General features: G+C 40.7%; 1 protein-coding gene across 1 annotated transcript in view; it reads left to right on the plus strand.

Annotated features, from left to right (window-relative positions):
- Positions 1-11,673, plus strand: part of LOC149174758 (isocitrate dehydrogenase [NAD] catalytic subunit 5, mitochondrial-like) — a 117,301-nt gene extending 105,628 nt beyond the window's left edge. Inside the window, exons 5-7 of the mRNA XM_089419406.1 lie at positions 10,571-10,680; positions 10,771-10,843; positions 10,960-11,673. Coding sequence (XP_089275532.1) covers positions 10,571-10,680; positions 10,771-10,843; positions 10,960-11,151 — 375 coding nt within the window. The 3' untranslated portion in view covers positions 11,152-11,673. The remainder of the gene's footprint in view (positions 1-10,570; positions 10,681-10,770; positions 10,844-10,959) is intronic.
- The last annotated feature ends 3,581 nt before the right edge of the window (positions 11,674-15,254 follow it).

Raw genomic sequence — 15,254 nt, forward strand, 5'->3', positions numbered from 1 at the left:
CCGTGGGGAGGGGGCTCAGTGTAATCCAGCTGACCCACCCATTTCCACCCATTTCTCCTTTTCATATTTTTACATGTCGGCTCCATGTGTAGGTTCGAGTGGTGCGCCCAACTCGTCGCCCTCCAACTCGTCCCGTAGATAACCAAGTCCATTCGCACATTCCAACACTTAGTCAAATTTTGTGTTTGCGCCCTTCAACTCGTCGGTTAAAGGCGTTCACTCCGGCTCGTCAGTTAAACACGCCCTCATGACTTGTCGGTTATGTGTGCCCCACCTAACTCGTCGTTATGTGCGCCCTTCCCAACTCATCGGTTATGTGCACCCTGCCCAACTCGTCTGTTAAACGCGCCCCGATGACATGTCTGCCTACTCGTCGGTTAAACGCGCCCAGTGTGCGAGCTCGACTCGCCCAAGTGCGATGATGACTCGAGGGCATGACATCCTCCCCCACCAGAACTCATTGTCGTCCTCGGCAATCCAGCTACTCTTCTCAACTTCTCGTCATACTCTGCAATCTCCTTCATCTCCATAGTGAATCCTCTATCTCCCAGCTCCTCTCCTCTGGTGCGTTCCTCCATTTAACGAAGAACTCCTGCCGCATGCTACTCCCAAGACTTGTTGTCCGAAGATCCAAAATCTTCTCCAAAACGATGTTTGGTCTGTCTACGATCATCGCTGGTCACCTCGGTGGTTCCGTCCTGTCTGGATGGTGTGCATCAAGTCGACATTTCTTGAGCTGACTCATATGGAACACAGGATGATTCGAACACATGTTGTTCGAAAGCTCCAAATCATATGCAACTTCACCAACTCGCTTCTTCACATGGAATGGCTCCTCATACTTTCTTGTCAAAGATCTCGTAGTTCCATTCGGTGGCTGAAAGTGAGCCCTGGTAATCCTGAGAAAAACCATATCCCCAACACTGCAGTCTGCGTCCCATCTAGCCTTATCTACCCATTTCTTCATCCTCCTTACAACTTCGTGCTAACTCCAAGGTCTCCTCCCACGCTGTCATAAATTTCTTTGCATGTGGACTCCTCAAGAAACCTCTCGATAATACGGTGTGTGGAGTGCCCATTCACCAACTCAAATGGACTATACTCGGTTGCAGAACTCTTCTACATATTGTAGCTAAACTGAACCACATCCAAGAGTTCAGGCCAATTCTTCTGATCAGCCGTCACATAATGTCTAAAGTAGTCTAATAATGTGCATTAATTCGTTCAATTTGCCCATTTGTTTGCGAATGGTGACTCGAACTTTGTTGCAACTCTGTCCCAACCAACTTGAACAAAGTGGTCCAAAATCTACTTGTAAATTGCGGATCTCGGTCCGATAATTTAGTGCAAAATGTGGCAGGAGCGTTACACAACCTGAAAGGCATAACAAGGAACTCAAAGCTCCCATATGTTGTCACAATCGTAGTTTTCTTCTCGTTTCCTTCTGCTATCCGCACCTTATAGTACCCATGCCTCAAGTCTAGCTTGGAAAACACTCGGGCCTTCGCAAGCTTGTCGAAGCAATCTGCAGCTAATGGCAAAGGATACCTGTTCTTTATTGTTTGCTTGTTAAGAGCACGATAATCACAACACATCCATAGCTCATTCGTATCCTTCTTTTGCTAGAATAATATTGGAGCACCATATGAGGACCTTGAAGGTCTTATGAAAACTGCATCAGTCAAGTCCTTCAACTGTCGTTTCAATTACCCCAACTCCAATCCTGATAATCGATAAGGAGCTTTTGCCGGAGGTTTCTTCCTTGGCTCTAGCTCAATGCTATGGTCCACTGCACACCTCAGTGGAAGGGCTTTCGGCCGCTGATTGGGCATCAAATCTGCATACTTGTCCAATACATCGGAAATCTCAGTTGGAACAGGCGTCCCCACTCCATCATCGTTATCAACCTCCCTAATCACTGTCGCATATGTCTCCACATTTGACTCCCGCATAGCTTTCTCCAAGCTTAGTGCAGAAACATGCTGCACCTGAACTTCCTTCCTTTGCTTATGAGTAGGCAAAGTCCAAGTTTGTGAGCCTCCAATCAACATAATCTCATCGCAAAATGGGACAATAATTGCCTTATTGCCCTTCAGAAAATCCTGCACCAATATCATGTCATAGTCGTTTATTTCCATCACCGTGAAGTCCAATCGACCCTGCCTGTCTCCAATTCGAATTGGCACTTCATTTGCCAATCCCAACACTTTAGCTTTCGAGTTCACTGCCTTGACCACCACATTGGATGGCACAACCTGTAGCCCAACTTCTTTTGCCAACCTTATTGTCATGAATTTGTGTGTGGCACTCATGTCCACCAATGCTTGGATGGTTTTGCCATGAACTTCCAAGTCGAGAAACCCCAAACTATGAATTCAAGATTTCTTTTCCAAAACTTCAAACTGCATACAAACCTGGTCTCTACATCTTGTTGTCGTTGCAGTGATGGCATATAGTCGAGTTGGAGGGACCGACCTTCCACGATGGGTAACATGTGGATTTGCAACAGAGGTGGATTGATGATCATGGATTGAGGAGACTTCCTGTTTATGGAGACATAGGCCTTGATGGTTTATGCGATGATGGAGCAGAGATAGGGAGCATGGACATTTTTGTAGATGTTGGAGCTAGTGATACTTTGCGACGATGTATGAGAGTGTTGTCGAGGACGACAACCATTTGAAGTGGGGGAGTATGTCATGCCCACGAGTTGAGCATGTGCAACGAGTGATGGGGCGGTGTCAAACTTTAGTTAAAGGCGACGAGCCGAGTCGTGCGACGAGTGGGTGCATTCAGTTAAACATGCCTCGACGAGCATGCGACGATGAGCTACTTGGAGGGTTGAAAAACCGAAAAGGTAAAAATTGACTAAGTATGGAAAGGCGTGTGCGATGAGTTTATAAGGTGTCGAAAAACCAACGAGTCAGTTAGTCGACGTGAGGAGTGGCGAGTTGGGTGAACCGACGCTATTCTTGGCATTTTTAGGCGAAATGTATGGTCAACCTGGGCAGGCCGACCCGTCTTGAATCTTGGTGGAAGCATATATATTGGAGGGCGACCATGGAGGAGAAGGCATTCATTCATTCAAGCAAGTTCAAGTGCGAGCATTACTTGGGCAAGGCAAAGAAAGGGTGAGCGAACAAGAGAGGCAAAAGTGTAAGTAGACCGAGGGCCGCAACACTGAGTTGAGATAGAAGATAGAAAACCGAAGTTGCAGGTTCGACAAAATTTTGGGTGCGAACAAGCCACAGGTGGGCGACCCTGCTCATAGACTAGTTGCATTGGGCACGACTGCCAGGCGAGTTGCAGCGGCGAGCTGGGTGGGTGAGCTGTGGAAGGGTGAGTCGGGCGGACGCTTTGAACAGACATGCAGACAGGTTGACGAGCGGTCGGGTGAACTGCAAGTTGGGAGGATCGGCGTGGGCACTCTGACCTACGGACGAGCTGGGTGACACGGAAGTGGGCGCTCTACCCGCGGACGAGTTGCCAACAGTGCAGATGCTCCTGCATGGTGAACGCGACTTGCCTGGGCGCTCCTGCAATGACTAATATACCATTTTGATATAAAGCATTCATCTAGGAGGGCGTTCGAGAATTGTTTGGTACTAAACCCTCCGATGCTCTAGCTGTGAGTGAATTGATGTGTTGTTTGACACTGTCGCAATGGTGTCGAGGGTACTGATTGGGCTCTCGGGGCGTAGGGGGCTTAGGAGAGTCTCGAGGTTTCACTGCTCTACTATCTGAAATAACATGGGACTCAGCTCGTTGCTTGTTGCTTTGATCAAATGGATTTTAAAACACAGGATGAGCTACTCAAACAACAAAGTTATTGTGTCGGTCTAAAGGTTTAGTTACCCAAATCAATCAACTTCAAGAATTACTTGTTCGACACCTAAACAATGAGATTTGGGACAATTTAGTAAGTCCAATACTAAGTTGATCTGACTCAACCGTTGAATGACATCTATATTGATATACCATGAACAACGTCATCAATACATAATCATATGCAAAAGAAGTGTGTACACTGCAGTATTAATGACCACCTCTTATCTTTATTGGCATTATGACTAATGTGTTGTCCTTGATGGCAACCTACTTGATAAAGATGCCAACATGTTGGTAGCAGGATGAGTATACGAGCTAGTATAGATGTGACAGAGAGATTGGATGACAAAGGAATGTTAAAGGTGATGTTTTGAGAAGTATACGTAGATCCTGTGAACAAAAACCACATACATATGCGGGTATGGTGAAGAAAAGTCACGTATTGTTTCCGCACCACGGTATTCTAAATACCGTGGGTCTTTACCATGGTATTGGCCCATAGTAATGAGTGCAGCAATGAATACTTGATCTCGTCAAAGAATAACATCAACATAATTACAAAATTTGCCTAAGGTATTGACTAAGGGCCTGAGCTATATAAGGAGATAGAGATCAAAGTGCTAAGTGTACATGATTTGGGTTATGGATGAATTGTTTGATCTGAAATAAGTGTGCACCCGAGGGTGTGATGATGGATCAAATTTTATAGATCTGAAATGACTGCACAATGAATAATCTTCTTATGGGTTGATAGATTTGTGATGAGGATGTCATGATGTGTGTCTTTTATAGTGTGTGTCAAGATTTGGGTTTGATTGATGATCTGTTGTGCAACAAAGGTATGATTCAATAGTTACAGATCTATATGCAGATTTTCTTTAGACAGTTCGCGTACATATGCGGATCGGCTTTGTGGTATTCGCGTATCGATTCTGCAGTTTGGATAGATTTGTATGCGGGTATGCTTCTTGAAAGGCACATACACGGAAGTGTCTTATAAGGGTCGCGTATATATGCTAGGGTTTTGCTATATATGATATTTGATCAGTCTTGTTGTGTTTGCTGTTTGTTTGTCGATGAAGTCTTTCATGATGATCTGTTTTTGACAGTGGTGGTTGAAGTTGAATTGATTATGTTATGAAATGTTGAATAATAATGATGTTGTGATCTGTATTTGGTTTAGAGATCTGTGACAAGGTTAGTATGTGTTTCAGTGATTCAGTTTCAGGGTTCAGTTTTTTGAGATCAGTACACGGGTATGTCTCAGAGTAGTAGCATATATATCCTAATATGAGATTGACTAGGGTTTGCAGTGACATGATCTGGTTTCTGTGATGAACAGTAAGTGGTCTGACATTTTGTTTGAGATTCCGTAATTGGTTCATTCAATGATTTGGTGATTAAGTTGGTTTAGTGATTGGTTTCAGTTTGTTATTTAATATTGGGCTTAAATGATGGTAGTGGGTCCTGTCTGAAAATTTGATGAAACGTGGCCTACAGATTTGATGTTTTGGTTCAAGTGCATCCAGTATGAAATATTATGAAATGTGGTCCACAAAAGTGCTGAAGGTTGGAGCCTTCAGTAAGGTGGTCAAATCTTCCTTCCAGTAGTAGCTGGTAAATCAGATCAGGGGTAAGGAGCTCCCTTCCAGTGGGTGCCGGTAAACAAGATCAGGGATTGAAGCTCCCTTCCAGTGGGTGCTGGTAAACAAGATCAGGGATTGAAGCTCCCTTCCAGTGGGTGCTGGAGAACAAGAGAAGGTTGTAGCCTCTTCTATAGGTAGGTGCTTACATGCTGGTATGAGTCTGTGCCAGTACAAGATTGTAAGAAGTTTTTCATTATAATAAAAGATGAAGATAGAGACGACAACAACGGTGGTTTTCTCCCACATTGGTTTTCCACCTAAAAATCTTGGTGTTCATGTGTGTTGATGTTTTGCGTATGTGATGGTTTATTATGTTCTTACTGCACATGGTTACTGCTTAATTAGTGCGTAATGAAATACTGGTACACTGGTTCAAGTGAAACAAATGATGAATTAACTGAAAAGTTAGTTAACTTGATATACGCTAGTTGTCTACATAACAGTCATGTACACACGCAAGTTTACTTCATTATGGCAACGTACAAAAATCTAAATAAAAAATAAAAGTTTAATTGAGTTTTTAAAACACTGATTCACCACCACCGCCCCCCCTCTCGATATTTTTCCCAACAATCTCATGATAACTGGAAATATGAAGAACCGATTCCAGTGTCTCAAATATCAGGGAACAATGTCTATAGCTGATCTACTGATTATTTGAGTAGTGTTTTATAAGCTGTCAATGTCTTCTCATTTTTGAGGTAATGCATATACAATTAGATCAGTTAAAACATATCCTCGTTTGACTTGCAAAATTTAATAATTATTGGAAGTGCTTTTGCAGGGCAAATTGTTTGATAGTATTATTGTATTGTATGCCACTTTACCTTCATAGATGCTTAAATGCTTAAATTTTCTACATCACTTTAGGAAAATATATGTATTCAAATCAATTGCGTATTTGGCCATGCATGTAAAGAAGTCACGTGGTTAAAGTAGATTGTATCCTAAGTAACAAGACATCTCCAGACAGGGCCTGTGTCTTGTATTCTACATGTTTGACACCAATATGTGAGGACACGTGTTTGATACATGTTTGGCATGTGTCCTATTCATAAGACACTTGCCAAACAAGTGTTGACACATGCCCTCATCGTGTCCCACTGTAAAAGAGGTCTGGGCCCCATAATAACTGATTTCCTTTTTCATTTGAGCTCAATAGGTTGGAGGTGTTAGGCGTTTTAGAGTGCAGTTGAGGGTTATTGTGTAGTGTTAGAAGGGGTTCCAAGCAATGTTGAGCAAAGCGGGGACAAAGTGGGTGCATTTTTTGCAAGTGAGTGTCAGAGGCATCATTGTCCAAAAATCCTCGGAAGAGTCTAGTATATATATATATATATATATATATATATATATAATTTCATTTATATTCAAAGAAACGTCGAGAATGCCAAATTAGTTGTAGAATATATCAAATCAGACATACTCATATATAAATCAAGATAGAAATGACATCCACAACACATTAATGAATAATTTGAGCGTTAACCATCTAAATCTAGATTCATCTCCTCTTGAGTCTTTGCCTCTACCTTGATTCTCTAGGGACATTTGTCAACATTCCCAATTATGATCAAACTGCGTAAGCCAAGCCTTAAAATATGGTAGAAAAAGCTTAATGTGCTTGATCAATGATTTTGACTTGAGTGAAGGGTATATTTTTGCTAAGGCCATGACAAAGGAGTTAAACAATCAACACCACCAACACTGGGGTACATATAGGGCTTGGTGCTTTTGATTAAATGACAATCACATACCCTCATACGTGATATAATCTAATGAAATGCCACAATCCCATTGATGCTGAAATCCTGAAAACTATTGAGTCTGCTTAATCTTGTATGGGATATGAAATTCTATTTTCTTCATATGAAGTCTGATGAGGTTGGAACAACTCTGAAACATTCTGAGTTATTTCATGGTAATGTTAAAAGATTAAGTAAAAGAATGAAAATGAAAGATAAAGGGGAAAGTCACTTTATTCTTAAACATTACCATTAGGGAGCATCTAGGAAGCATCAAGGGAGAGCACCTTGGGAGTGTCCAGGAATCATGAGTCTTCACATAACGGTTCCATAATTCCAAGGACCATGCAAATCCAGCGCGAATAGCGGTTCCATTTTTTGGAAGTGTGGTTTTGAGCATGCTTCGCTCACAGTTCTGCATAGTTTTGGGGTCTGGCTCGTTGGGGTGGGGGGAATGGTTCTTGCAACATTGATTTCAAGTGCTGTGCAAGTGGATTTTCCACCAATCTTCAAGTGTTTTTCTACAACTGGCCCTTCTCTTCCCCATTTAACAGAAATCATGGCTCGATCATCAAGGGCATTTGGAAAACGTTAAAGGAAAGGGAGGAATGCCCCCACTGATGTTGTCCACCCTCCATTTTCTTCAGGATCTGCTAGTGCTCCATCTTGCTAGAAATAGGGCTGCAACAGTAGCTTCAAATGCTGAATTAACATTGTTTTAGCAAGACATCGGGTTAAAGAGCAAAAGTTGTATGATCGAATTTGTATAATGATCATGTAAAATTCTAAATGTTTTTAGTTTCTAAGTTTAAAAAAATTTGAATATGTCTATATTTCATTTTTGTATGTGCAATATATATCATTGTTTTAAAGCCCGATCGAATCGACTCTGAAACGACCGAGTCAGACTAAGTTAAAGGGTGATCGGGTCGACTCGGTGGGCAACTCGGTTTGGTCGGTTGGGTTGTTACCGAGCCGGTCGAGCTGTCTCAAACTCGGTCACTCTAATGTGCCTTTGGGTTCTTTGGGGTCCATTTCCCTCTTCTAAACCCTATAAAACCTACCCAACCCCTCTCATTTCCTCACAACCATCTCATTGCATTTGAGTGAGAACTTGTGAGGAGTTTGTGAAGAGCTGTGGAGTTTGCTTTTGGAGCAGCAGTGAGGAGTCTTGGGCAAGCATTGGAGCAGGAGTGAGGAGCTTCTTGGGTAGCCATTGGAGCAACATTGAGGAGTTGGTTTGTTGGAGCAACTTTGCGGAGGCAGTTTGTGCCTAGAGGTATTTTTTTTTCACTTGTAAAAATGTGTTTTTGCGTTTTTTTTTTTTTGTGCAAATCTGGAAATTGAAAAGAGTGTTTTTTGTGAAAGAAATGAACATTGAAGCAATGCTATTTTTTTTGTTTTCATTTTCAGATTTTTTCCTTTCATTTCCAAGTCAAAAAATGGCACCTAGAGTGAAAGATGTTGCTTGGGCATATGTTGAAATGGTTGATAGTCAAATGCATTGCAAATTTTGCCATAGAAAAATTAAGGATGGTCTTGGGGGCATTAATAGGCTGAAACAACACTCGGCAGGGATTAGAGGCCAAATTACTCCATGTGAATCACCACAAATTGGGGAGATTAGGAAGGAGTTGTTAAATAGCTTTGAGAAGTTTAAAGAAGAAAATGCTAGGCAAAAAGAAATAGAGGCTGAAATTGGGAGGAAGAGGAGTATACAAAAAATGATGGCTACCTAGTACCAACCCCCATTTTAATTTTGAGGGTTCTTCTATCCCTTGTACTGATGCATCCAACCCCTTCCGATATGTTTCTCCCTCTTTGGAGTCTATTCAAGAAAAGGGTAAGGGTAAAATGAAAAAGAAGGGTGATATGAATATCAAAAATTATTTCACTTGTCACACCCTCCTCTCCATCAGATGCACATGGTCTTGAAGCTAGTAGAACTTTGCAGCCCACTTTAGATGACCATTGGAAGAAAGAATTGAGACAGACTGCTTGTGATTACATATGTAGATGGTGGTAGGATGCTGATATCCCCTTCAATGCTTCCCATTCGCCATATTATGAGCCTATGTTTGATGCCGTATTATGAGCCTATGTAATGTTAAAAAATTAAGTAAAAGAATGAAAATGAAAGATAAAGGAGAAAGTCACTTTATTCTTAAACATTACCATTAGGTAGCATCTAGGAAGCATCTAGGGTGCATTAAGGGAGCACCTTGCGAGTGTCCAGGAAGCATGAGTTTTCACATAACGGTTCCAAAATTCCAAGGACCATGCAAATCCAGCCCGAATAGTGGTTCCATTTTTTGGAAATGCGGTTTTGAGCATGCTTCGCTCGCAGTTCTGCACAATTATGGGGTCTGGCTCATTGGGTTGGCAGGGGGGGGGATGGTTCCTGCAACATTGATTTCAAGTGCTGTGCAAATGGATTTTCCACCAATCTTCAAGTGTTTTTCTACAGCAGTCCCTTCTCTTCCTCATTTCACAGAAATCATGGCTCAATCATCAAGGGCATTTGGAAAACGTTAAAGGAAAGGGAGGAATGCCCCCACTGATGTTGTCCACCCTCCATTTTCTTCAGGATCTGCTAGTGCTGCATCTCACTAGAAATAGGGCTGCAACAGTAGCTTCAAAATCTGAATAAACATTGTTTTAGCAAGACAGCAGGTTAAAGAGCAAAAGTTGTATGATTGATTTGTATAATGATCATGTAAAAGTCTAAATGTTTTTAGTTTCTAAGTTTAAAAAAATTTGAATCTTTGTCTATATTTCATTTTTGTATGTGCAATATATATATATATATATATATGAATTTTTTGTGTGTGCATGTGTAATGCGTCTTCTGTGTCCTGTTTCTGCAGTCATCGTGTCTTGTGTCGATCACTTGTATTCTCATATCCTCCATGCCTTGTGTCACTGTGTCATGTGACTTAGATGGTATCTGCATTCGGCATTGCATTTCTTCATGTCCCATTTATGGTCTATAATTTATACTACTAGTTTCTATTATATATATATATATATAAATTTTTTGTGTGTGCATGTGTAATGCGTCTTCTGTGTCCTGTTTCTGTGGTCGTCGTATCTTGTGTCGATCACTTGTATTCTCATGTCCTCCATGCCTTGTGTCATTGTGTCATGTGACTTAGATGGTATCTGCATTCAACATTGCATTTATTCATGCCCATTTATGGTCTATAATTTATATTACTAGTTTCTCTCTCAGCTGCTAGAAGTTACTTGTATGGTTCATAGTTTTGTTAATAATACTTTCCCCTTGGGTTATTGAGAATAACTTGTATTTAGTTGTGTTGCATTAACAATGTCAAATATGTATGTCTATTGCAGCTAGTTAAGAACCCTACACTCTTTGATGTCTTGGTAATGCCCAATCTGTACGGTGACATAATTAGCGATCTCTGTGCTGGGCTTGTTGGAGGCTTGGGTTTGACACCAAGGTAGTCTTTTATATTTTTCATTCAGTGTGCTCACTTTCTTGAGTCTGTATTCTGAAATACTAAGCTGTAAGACATTGAATGGCCTTCCAGCCTCAACATTGGAGAGAATGGACTTGCGCTGGCTGAAGCTGTACATGGTTCAGCACCAGATATAGCTGGCAAGGTGAGTTTTGATGTAAAAATAATATACTGTTTTGAGGGTGGAAGATATGAAGTAAGACATGCCTGCTCCAGATATTTTATTGCAAAAATCTAACTGTAAGGCTTTCCTTCTGGCAGAACCTTGCAAATCCAACAGCTCTACTTTTGAGTGCTGTTGCTATGCTTCAACATCTGGGACTGCAAGAGAAGGCAGATCAAATTCATAGTGCAATTTTAAAGACTATAGAAGAAGGAAAATATCGCACTCGTGACCTTGGGGGCCAAGCATCAACTGCAGAGTATACAAATGCTGTTTGTGAGCACCTTTGAAAAGCTATGGATGCTTCACAAACATATTTTTCAGATTCATGCACAGATTTTTTCCAGGTGCTTGATTTCATTTCAAGTTCTGTTTAAAAACTGCCATGGAAGGATGGCATTCATTATTGGTGATTTTTCTTTTTTTTTGAGAATAATATATAAGAAAAAAGGCTTGGTTATTTTAGAGTGGCTGATACGAAATTACATGCACTGTATACATGTCTTTGGAATAAGGAGTACAGTTTCAGGTTAAAGCTTTTCAAGTGGCACCTGTTTGTACAAGAAAATTTCTTTCAATGGGACTTGCGGTTAGATACACCAAGTTATGTTTGATCTGTATTCTACTGAGCAATTCTTGAATTCCCAAGCCTTCATTATATATAGAACTTTCATGGTGCTTGATCACTGGCATGGCAAGTGCACACATGATAGGATTTTAGGCTTTTCCACATTGACCAACACATACCATCAAAGTATGGATAGAGCATTCTTGTCATTTTTTATTCGAGATGATTATTTTGTTTGACTCTACTGTTGTTTAATCTCTGGAGTCTGAATAAGTACAATTTTTTCGGCAATAGCTTATTTGTACATTTTTAATAGATTGTCATGGAGGGTTAGTTTGGAGTTTAATCAAGGAATTAAATATTTTCAATTGAAAAATAATCAAGTATACATGAATCATCTACAGGGCATGTTGTGTGTTTTCTGTAACCTTAAACTCAGATTAATTCTTGTTAGTTTCCATATTGAAAAAGCATGGACATTTAATGATTATTCTAAAAGTTTCACTGTGTGAAAGTGGTTAGTATACTAGTTTTTGGTGTACCTTCTCTTCAATACAGGATAACTTTTTTCCTTTCTGCAGGAATGTCCTTGCTGCCCTATATTGCCCAATGAATGGTCCTTAAATGTCTCGACCCTCGCCTGTGTAGAGCTCAGATTCTGAAAAGTCAACCCAGTGAGGTCTTTTTCAGGAGGGTTGGTGTGGAAAGGTCAGCCAGTCTTGGGTAAGGTTCTGAAAGGCCTTACTGGACTAACCTTTACTGGATCAGTCCTTGACCGGTTTTAGCGATTTGTTTGTTTCTCCCTTACCTCGTGGTATTATATATGTCAAGCACCACAACTTACCCATGTGCTTTGCAAATAGCAGATAGCCAAGAAGGCTCAATTCTGAAGTAATGTTGTATTAGCAATCAGTTTCTGAGTCTTATTGTTTCTAATTGTTTGTTATTTATGGAAATGATGCACATCAAAAAAATGCAAATCCAACATGCATTCTGAAATTGGAGTGGCCAAAAAATGCACCGCACAAATCTTATGTAGTATTTTGTTAATATTCTTCTTACTTTAAATTTTGTAAGAAAATGATGTGACTGCTTGATTTTGATAATTATTGATTAATTCATCATTAAAAATGTAGTGGCCAGCTGAAAGTATGTTTATTAGGGGCCAGGCGGATATAACTTAGCTTGATTGTGTTAATTACTTCATCGAAAGGGGCCAACAGAAAGTATGCTTTTAGGGCCCAAGATGATAGAACTTTGTGTTAGTGTGCTAGTCTAGTTGTGTTGTAGTGTGTTGACATCCCTATTAATTAAAGGGTTGGCAGATCGTTGGGTGCCTAGAGGTTTGGAATTGGCTAGACCCTTCAGCTCAGGGATATTTGAATGGTTTGAGATTTTGGCACTGCATAATTTATTTATTTAACCTTAATTCGCTGTTATTGTTTATGCTTATGCTTATCATTAATTTATTGTCATGGCTTATGCATATGTTTATCGTTATTCTTTGTCATGGCTGGCTGGATGTTTTTCTGGAAAAAATACTTACACTTCTAGAATACATATTATTATTCTCGATCATGGTTAAGCCTTAGGCTAGGGGATTTCACAAAGGGGTATTAGAGCAACCAAGATGGACCTTTGGGTTTGTAAGATCGAGGGGTATTCATAGAGTACTGGAGCAATTTTCGAAAAAGATATTTACACTTTTAAATAAATGCCATTATTATTGATCATGGTTAGGCTGTAATATTAATTGTTAGGCTGTGGTGTACTTAGCCCAGAGACTTCAAAGGTGTAATGTCCCTCTTAGAGAGATTACGCTTGTGATGAAATTCCGAGTTAGGGTTTCATACAAATAGATGACAGAATTATATTTTGTAACAGAGTTGCGGTACTTCATTAAACTAGATAACAGTGATGGTGTGCATACATAATATAGTAAACCTTCAGGCAACAATTATCTCATAAGTAACCACTGTTGAAATGCGGGCCAGTTTGACCAATAATAGCAGATTCACTATTCTTCTCATGCAGTACAAAATCCACAGTTTTCGAGCAGGAACAACACAGACTAGTCTTTTTAGGCATAATGCTATAGCCACTGCTCTATTATTCAAAACCAGAATATTACAAAATTTGACCAAACCTCCTACCCTTGCTGCTGCGTCTAGGTCCAGGCTGTGGATATGGGTGTATTGTGTTGCCAATCAATGCTGTTGTGGAATCCTGGGCTTGCTGTCTCAGTTTTCTACCCGACATGCCCTTATATCATCACGCTGCATCACCAGATACTCGCTGTCTCAGTCCTCTACTTTCCTGCGCCCTTTACTGCCCTAAAAATTGGCTGTACAGTGCCTCAGAAGGATGAATCCAGCTCTTGCTGCTTCAGGGGTGTAGAACCCAGAACTCGCTGCCTCAACAGCCAAGTCGACTGCTTCAGAAAGATAATTCCCAGCCACATGCTGCCTCAGAAAAAGTAGATTCACTGCACCAGAAGATAATCTGCAGCTGTCATTGCCTCCAAAAGATAAACTTCAGCCCTCGCTGCCTCCAAAGGCAAGCCCCAGCCAGAATTCATCCCTGTAGCAAGAAAAGTAGAGAGATTGGCTGGGGTGGAATATTTCACCACCGAAACCAATCAGAAAAATGGGTTTTAAAATCCTGCAAGAGCCTCAACCCAAAATCAAGAATAGTAATGATCCATGATGATCACAAAGACTCTCCTCGCTTCTTTTTATAGATTCTCTTTGGGGCTTTCCCTCCTAAATTCACATTTGAATGACTTGCAAGTTTCCCTCCATTTGCTCCGATTTATTTTCTATTATCTAATGTTACCTAATTAACATTAAATAATAATTCTCCCTTTAGGAATGACTATAGCCTATGGGGTTAAATAGGCTACTACGTCCTTCCTTTGGCAATCAATTCGAAGACGACATTACAGCCCCCCCTTCCCTACATTGCTTGTCCTCAAGCAATTGCAGATTCGGGTGCTACAAGATCTGTTTCCCTTCCCATGTGGCATCCTCATGCAAATCTTGTTAGAAAATCAGAAAGGCAGAAATATTTTCTTATACTTGATAATTACTTATGATGTTTTTGACTTCTTATTAGGTTTCTTTGTTTCTTCTTTCTTTTAGTTCGTCAAGCAATTACCAAAGCAATAACACATAAAACAATGGACACCGGATGTAAGCTCACAACCAGGGCAAAACCCCTCTCTAGGGGAAAACCCAGTGAGTAATTCTTCTTTCGATAGTTTTCCGGAGATATTCCAAGACTCGAGACCTTGACACAAACTTTCCTCCACACCAAGTCAACCTTCATCTACTCGCAGATGATCCTACTTGACCTGGCATCAACAACATCAGTGGCAACACTTTCTTCGACCCAACAACTTCGACCTTGCCTTAGAGACTTCAATCTTCACTAGAGCACTTCAATCTTCTCTTAGAAACTTCAATCTTGGCCCAATACATCGTCTGGAGGCAACAACATCCAACAACATCAACTTCGACCTACACTTTGATCTAGCAGCAACTTCATATGACAACTGGCTATGACATCAACAAGAGAACTTCGATCTTCCAAAACAAGGCACGAGAGAGAGAGAGATAGAAGCACCAAATTTTTGATTTTCCTCTTTTCCTTCTCCTAGACCAAACTCACACTCCTTTTCCTTCCTTCCTCTATTTCACACTTTTTCCTAGCTTCAAGAGATATCGAACTTGCTTGTGAATGAATGCTTCAAATGGAATTCGAACTGCTTCATTTATAGTCCTTTGGTGAGGTCGAATAGCCTTCTTGCGGCTGACTTGGTGTGGA

Source organism: Pinus tabuliformis, chromosome 4_1, assembly GCF_031772625.1.
Source record: "Pinus tabuliformis cultivar Carrire ecotype Pingquan chromosome 4_1, CPIR1, whole genome shotgun sequence".
NCBI lineage: Eukaryota > Viridiplantae > Streptophyta > Pinopsida > Pinales > Pinaceae > Pinus > Pinus tabuliformis.